Source organism: Tursiops truncatus, chromosome 21, assembly GCF_011762595.2.
Source record: "Tursiops truncatus isolate mTurTru1 chromosome 21, mTurTru1.mat.Y, whole genome shotgun sequence".
Lineage (NCBI taxonomy): Eukaryota > Metazoa > Chordata > Mammalia > Artiodactyla > Delphinidae > Tursiops > Tursiops truncatus.
The window spans coordinates 6,183,402-6,191,266 of NC_047054.1; the positions used below are offsets into that span (position 1 = coordinate 6,183,402).

The following is a 7,865-nucleotide window of genomic DNA, read 5'->3' on the forward strand; positions in this document are numbered from 1 at the left end:
TTAGAAGTAGTTGGAGGAGTGACAACTGGAATTTTAATAGACAAAATAAATCTTATTCCCTGAGGAAATCAGAAGAATAAGCCTGAAACCCAGTCTGTACCTTGCACCTTGGGGAGAATTGTAGCCGGGTAGCCAGTTGTTTACTTTTATCTAAGTAGGTTTGAACTTCTGATGTGGTGTTAACTTATACATAACAGGAGCTATTGGCCACCAAACATCTTCTTTTATTTATTTTTTTATTAATATCTGACCTAACACAATTTCATTGTCTAAAAATTTAATAGTTACAAGAGGATACCTTGAAACCATAAGGCTGCAGCTACCAGCTGCCAGCAGGCATTGTTTTGAGAATGGCTGGTGGCATCCCAAGTCTGACACAGCTCAGAAAACTCAAGTTCTTAGCAGTATTTGCTAAGTATTCTTCTTAGTTCTTAGCAAGAACTTGTCTGAAATCACATCCATAATGCCTGAACCGCACTGGATGTCTGAACTGCAGCTACTCCATTTTGACTTTCAGTTGCATTTCTCTCCTTAATGGCCAAAGTGGATGTCAACATTAATCATTTGAGTGCTTTTCTAGATATGAGAAGATGCAAGAATTTGGGCTCATAAAAATCTTCTGACAGTATCTAACTATCTGAAGGCCTGTTCTACTAGTTTTTCCAGAGCACAGAGAGCCTCATTTCTGATCTCCACCCTGAACTCCTTTCAGGAGGTGTTGAAGGTCAGCAGTTGCAGCAGGTCATGGTTTAATCCTTGTAGAGGTAGATGGCAAGTGCCAATTTGTAGGTGACAGGACATCCTCACGGTCATAACTTTGACCGTGCTTTGGGAGGCATTTCATCCCATGGTGCTAGGAATGCTCATTCCCAGGTCTGGTGAAGATTTTGCTGATAGGCTACTCAGTGTGCTGTTACTGGACTAGGCCTTAATAGTAGACAAAAGTCTTTGGACCACCTGTCTTAGTAGTCTATTTTGGTCCAGGAAAGTATTCCCTCTTGCTGCTGCTTCTTCCCATATCTAGAGTTACACTATCACAATCACTGATACGAGATTTTGCTTGTTGCTCTGATGGAGCTGGAGTAATACAGAAAATTTTATATTTATGGCCAGGGTCAGAGCAGGTATTATTAATTGGCTACATGAGGGGATCCCACCTAGTAATATCAACAGTGGCTTGAACAGGACTATAATTTTTTCTTTAAAATAAATTTCCTAAGGGCTAACCAATGACAGCCTTGGAATGAAGAAATCCACCAAGGTAACCCAGAAGTACTAGACACAGGCAATTGGCCACAAAACCGACAATTGGAATGATTTTTAAAACTAGCATAGGATCATGCCTATGACAGAAAAACATTTGATTCATATGCGAGCATCCAAGAAGTCAAGAAAACATTATAAATGATCATACGAGTCAGGTCCAGGGTCTTGTGCAAGCTGTCTACTTCTGATGTCGTCTTCTTCTCATCCTGTTGTCAGTGTAGTTTCGCCTCGGTTTGAGCATGGTTTTAAGGTGATTTTGAGGTCAGCTATCCCCTCTATAGGCCTGTCCAGTGCAGGGGCCCTTTGTGAGTGGAAATTAATCCAAGAGTCAATTCCCTTCAGTTTCACTGTGCATGGGCTATGTAAGAGTACCTGATAAGGGTCCTTCCATCTAGGTTGGAGATAGTTCTTAAATTATGTCTTTTCCAGTATGCATAATTCCCTGGTTGCAGGTCGTGGGGCATCTGATCTTCATCCAAAGACGGATTACTGAGATAAGCTTCAGAAACAGACTTAGAGTGTCCTTTTAATAATTCAATTAGACTTTACACTAATATAACATAACAGCAAGGAACTACGTGAGAGGTGAGTCTTTGTAAATTCAGACCTCCATTAACAAAACTGGAATTTAATATTCACTGAAACATAATCTTTTTCTCTCTAAAATTGCCCTCATTTTTTACCAAAGATAAAGAAATTAAGACTAGTTTGTTTGCAGAATAGGTCTGATCTCAATAAACTTGGCCTGATGATTTATATAACTGTAATTGATCATACAGACTCTTTTTTTTTTTTTTTTTTTTTTGCTGAATCTTTTATAAGAAGTCTCAGGCTGAACTTTTAAAAGACCTCTCCAGGCTAGGAAAGTCAAGCCAAGGGCTTATCACAGATTTTGCTTAACAGATTTAGGTGAATTCATCCCTTTTCAAGGTCACCAAAATACCTTGAGATTTCTGTACCTGTTAGTGAGTGGCCTTCCTAATTTATCTGATAAAGCTGATGGGAACCTAAGAGTTTCCAATGTCTGGAGGAAGAGAGAGAGAGAAAAGATACATGTTTCAGTTCTGCTTACAAATGTATAATTTACCAAATTACTGTAAGTCGTAATTAGTTTGAGGGGAAGGTTTTCCTTCCACCTAGAAAACACAGGTTTAAACCAGTAATTTTTCAGATAGAAACCATAAAATTTATAACCATATTCACCAGTTCACTCAGTCCTATGTAACTAATCCTTTCTATTAACAGATTTATGAAGTCATCAGGTTTCCCATTAGAATTTTTCAATTTCTTACCCAGTTCAGCTTTCTGGTCTGAAAGTCAGAAACTTATATTTATCCAAAAGCCCTTTCTATAAATCCTCTTGAAGAGGAAGCATTTTTGCAAAGGCATCAGAATAAAACCATAACTAAAGACAATGACAAAAGAATTACAAGAAGGTACGTTTAAAATCTGATTACAATGCAATTGACAAAGAAACTTGATTACTGTCGTGACATATAACACTTTAAGATAATAACTAGAATTATGACTGATAACATTTTATCAGAACATATCACATTTTTAGGAATCACATATAATTTCTAGAATATCTATATTAGTAACATTTAGCATACAATACAACCTAAAAAGATGTATTACTCATTTGACAACACCTCCTATCTAATTTAACATACCAAATGAACCTAATTAGTTTAATATCTCTCTTTGGGATGTTTCAGGGGCCCTTTGAAGCATCCCAAAGTTAGCCAGAGGTCAAAGAAACTTCATTACAATTTGATTTGGGAAGTTTTGTCAAAAAAATATCAAAAAGGTTTAGAACACTCAGTCACATGGGATCAGGGGGACCCCTTCCAGGGCCCGAGAGTGGGCTCTTGTCTAACACTCAGAAGTGCATTGTCCGAGGAGACACGCATGCTGACAAAGCAGGAGACTTTATTGGGAAGGGGCGCCCGGGTGGAGAGCAGCAGGGTCATGGAACCCAGGAGAATGCTGTACCGCAGGGCTCGCAGTCTTGGGTTTTATGTAATGAGGTTTGTTTCCAGGTTGTCTCTGGCCAATCACTCTGACTCAGGGTCCTTCCTCGTGGTGCACGCATCACTCAGCCAAGATGGATTCCAGTGCAAAGGACTCTGGGAGGTTGGCAGGACATATGGACTGGTGTCTCCTCTCTCCTTTTGACCTTTCCCGAATTCTTCCTGCTGGTGGTAGCTTGTTAGTTCTGTGTTCCTTATCAGGACCTCCTGTTGTAAGATAACTCATGCAAGTGGTTACTATCCTACCTGGTCAAGGCGGGCAGTTTCAGTCAGTGGTTCCCCTAACAAATGACCATCTCTCTCCTGAAGACAGCGTCTAGAGTCTTAGCATCACACTTTATTCCATCATGTAGAGCCAGATTTCCGTCTGGTATCATTTTCCTTCTGCCTGAATAATTTTTTTTTAATATAGAACAAGTTTGCTGCTCAGGAATTTTCTTAGCATTTTGTTGTTGTTATTATGTTTAAAGTTTTTACCTTATTTGAAAATAATAGACTTCATTTTTGAGAGCAGTTTTAGAACTGAATGAAAGGTACAGAGATTTCCCATATACCCTCAGGAGCCCCACCCCCATCCTGATGCCCCTTGCTGGTCTTCTGTCCTGGAAATGAGGATGTCCTGTGCTGTTTGAACTTTGATCCCAGTCTCTTCGACTCAGAAGAATTGCTGGTCTGTTTGGGTTCTTCCTCTCTATGCTTTAGCCTGGAAATCTGTCTCCTGTAGAGGCTGGAGACTTCTAAGTTTCACCTCACTTGTTTTCATCTCTCCTCAATCATCGTCCTGCACTGCTTGTGTCCAGTGTCTGAAACAGTGGTTTGACACATTTTGTCTGGTTCCTTAGCTGTGTACTGTAAGAGGGCAGTTCCTGCAGCAGTTTTTTTTTTTTTTTTTTTTATGATGAATCGTGGGGTCCAAGCTCTTGTCCTTGAGTGTCCGCTCCCCTCTTCCTACGAGCCCAGTGCCTTGACTGGGGGCTAGAATCGGAGGCAATGAGCCTCCCACTCCATTGGCTTGAATCATTCCGTATCAGCCTCGAGAGACCACTAAATACTTAGTTGGAGCAATGGCTCCAACCCCTTGGAATGTACTTCAACTCACTAAACACTTGTTGAGCAGCTTTTGTGTCAAGACACTTAGGCCAGAAGTGATTAAGACAAGGTCCTTGCCCTTCAAAATCCTTCGACCAAATATGGAGATTGGAAATATGCAAATGTATACGATGCAAAAATTAAGCAAGACTCAGCTGGAGTACTTAAGTCAGAGCCCTGTGGTGAGTCAGGGGAAAGGCTGTATTTGTTTGGGAAATCAGCTGTGTTTTCCAGAAGGAGGTAGAATTTGAGATGGCCCCTGAGAGGTGGCTTAAAGTTTGGAGACAAAGCTAGAGGAGAGATTATATGCCAGACATGAGGTCAGCCAGAACAGAGGCAAGGATGAGAGGAAAACCAGTGGAATGGTTGAGGAAGAGTCAGGCTTCCCACTTCTCTGAGGTGTAAAGTGTTCAGAGGGACCTGGGAAAAACCCTGAGGGATGCACTGAAGTTTCAGAGGTAGATTTTTTTTTTACATCTTTATTGGAGTATAATTGCTTTACAATGTTGTGTTAGTTTGTGCTGTATAACAAAGTGAATCAGCTATACGTATACATATGTTCCCATATCTCTCCCCTCTTGCGTCTGCCTCCCACCCTATCCCACCCCTCTAGGTGGTCACAAAGCACCGAGCTGATCTCCCTGTGCTATGCGGCTGCTTCCCACTAGCTATCTATTTCACGTTTGGTAGTGTATATGTGTCCATGCCATTCTCTCACTTCATCCCAGCTTCCCCTTCCCCTTCCCCATGTCCTCAAGTCCATTCTTTACATCTGCGTCATTATTCCTGTCCTGCCCCTAGGTTCGTCAGAACCATTTTTTTTTAGATTCCATATATATGTGTTAGCATATGGTATTTGTTTTTCTCTTTCTGACTTACTTCACTCTGTATGACAGACTCTAGGTCCATCCACCTCACTACAAATAATTTTGTTCCTTTTTATGGCTGAGTAATACTCCACTGTATATATGTGCCACATCTTCTTTATCCATTCATCTGTCAATGGACACTTAGGTTACTTCCATGTCCTGGCTATTGTAAATAGAGCTGCAATGAACATTGTGGTACATGTCTCTTTTTGAATTATGGTTTTCTCTAGGGTATATGCCCAGTAGTGGGATTGCTGGGTCGTATGGTAGTTCTATTTTTAGTTTTTTAAGGAACCTCCATACTGTTCTCCATAGTGGCTGTGTCAATTTACATTCCCACCAGCAGTGCAAGAGGGTTCCTTTTTCTCCACACTCCCTTATCTTTGATAAAGGAGACAAGAATATATAATGGAGAAAATACAGCCTCTTCAATAAGTGGTGCTGGGAAAACTGGACAGCTACATGTAAAAGAATGAAATTAGAACACTCCCTAACACCACACACAAAAATAAACTCCAAATGGATTAAAGACCTAAATGTAAGGCCAGACACTATAAAACTCTTAGAGGAAAACATAGGCAGAACACTCTATGACATACATCACAGCAAGATCCTTTTTGACCCACCTCCTAGAGAAATGGAAATAAAAACAAAAATAAACAAATGGGACCTAATGAAACTTAAAAGCTTTTGCACAGCAAAGGAAATCATAAGCAAGATGAAAAAACAACCCTCAGAATGGGAGAAACTATTTGCAAATGAAGCAACTGACAAAGGATTAATCTCCAAAATATACAAGCAGCTCATGCAGCTCAATAACAAAAAAACAACCCAATCCAAAAATGGGCAGAAGACCTAAATAGACATTTCTCCAGAGAAGATATACAGATTGCCAACAAGCACATGAAAGGATGCTCAACATCACTAATCATTAGAGAAATGCAAATCAAAAGCACAATGAGATATCATCTCACACCAGTCAGAATGGCCATCATCAAAAAATGAGACATAGATTTGATGGGGAGAGGCTATGGCTTATAGATGAACTGGAAACTCAAAATGGGTGACAAGTAAGTGAAGAAAATATTTCAGGAAGAACGAGGAGTCCTGTGTCACTGGGGTGCAAGATTTGCAAAAGAGGAATAAAGTCTGATAACCCTGGGAACATCAGTTCAGATCCTCTTGCTCTAGAGATAATACTTTATTTGAATTAAAGGTGAGTCACCAGCACTTCCTAAGTTGCCTGTTTGGTAACAACTAGCACAACAACCAGAATTAAAAGAAAAAAAAATAATCCACCTTCTAATTTTTTTGTGAAAAATCTTTAATTTGATTTGGCTTCTATAGACCCCGCAGGAGCATTTTCACACTTGGCAACGTTCTCATCGCGCTTCTGGATTTTTCATCTCTCCCTTCGGCAGCATTTTCGACCACTGTGGGAACAAAGGCCTAAGGGTATCTCCCTCGGAAGACAGCCAAACAGAGCACACCGGCCGCCTCTCACTCTGCAATAATACTTTTGTAATATATTTACGATTGTTCCACTGCCTGCAATGAAGAAACGGAAAGCACGGGAAGGTTTTAGGAAGTGCAAGACCTAGGCTTTTGGAATTCCTCACGTAACTGATCTGTGGCCTTTCTTTTATTTCTTTTTCCTTTTTCTATGCCATCAGGAGTAAAGTAGAAGGTGGGACTAAGCAACTAACAACGCGTCCATGGGTTCAGCTCAGTCATAAACCGCCGGAGTGCTGAGAAAGTGGCATGACCACAGGCAGCCCCCCTCGTGAACTGACACCTGGGAGGCCGGGGCCACGGTGGTCCCCCGGGACTCTCTAGAGGCCAAAAGACTCTACCACCAACCACTAAGCTAATAAAAGGGAAGTCTGTGCTTCTGTTCTCGACTGTCAATTTTTCCTCTTGGTATTAAAGTTTTACATCACTTTCCTCCTGTCTCATTAACAGGTATAACGGCCTTCCCGGGAAGGGGTGGCTTTTGTGATCTGGTTTTTCTCTTAAGAGTGAATCAGAAGAGATCGAGACTCTTACTTTAAGGTTCTTAATGGTCTTTGTCAGAAAGAAAAAAATTGGTTATGTCTAGTTCCCAGACAATAAATCTGTTTGGTCTAAAATTCCCAGAAGAATGGAGAGGGCTGACTCTGACTTATATATTCTCAATCCTTTCAGCCCTCTCATTTCCCAGCCCCTCTTACCTGAAACAGGCAGCAAGAACAAGAAGAACAACACGAAGAGAAGGTAGTAGACCCTCATGGCTGGCCGGCTTCGCAGCTGCGACTGGACAGGAGGGTGCACTGGCTCACTTTATAAAGGCTCCAGGTCCACAGCCACAGGGAGAAGCATTCAAAAGCTGCAATTCCTGTAATATTACAGCTGTGACAATATGATGTATTTCCTGATGCTTCATGCCAAGGTACCTTACAAAGCAGACCACGCCCATTCCTCCCAGGAGTTAATTACAGACCTAAGCGGGACACAGAGCTTGATGCGAGCGCAGGGCTGTCCTGACGCCTCTGCGCTCTGGGTGCTCGTGTACGTCTGGCTCAGGTCTGGCTGCCAGCACAGGTGGGAAAGACCTGCCTGCTCCTGCGTA

The 7,865-nt window shown here is 41.4% G+C and overlaps 1 protein-coding gene across 1 annotated transcript; it reads right to left on the reverse strand.

Moving 5' to 3' along the window:
- Positions 1-203: 203 nt before the first annotated feature.
- LOC101326055 (beta-defensin 103A-like) lies at positions 204-7,637 on the reverse strand. The gene is made up of 2 exons (XM_004319017.4): positions 7,468-7,637; positions 204-6,805 (listed from the first exon to the last, which is right to left on the reverse strand). The coding sequence occupies exons 1-2, from the start codon at positions 7,523-7,525 to the stop codon at positions 6,660-6,662; spliced, it is 204 nt and encodes a 67-aa protein (XP_004319065.1). The 5' UTR covers positions 7,526-7,637; the 3' UTR covers positions 204-6,659.
- Positions 7,638-7,865: the final 228 nt, after the last annotated feature.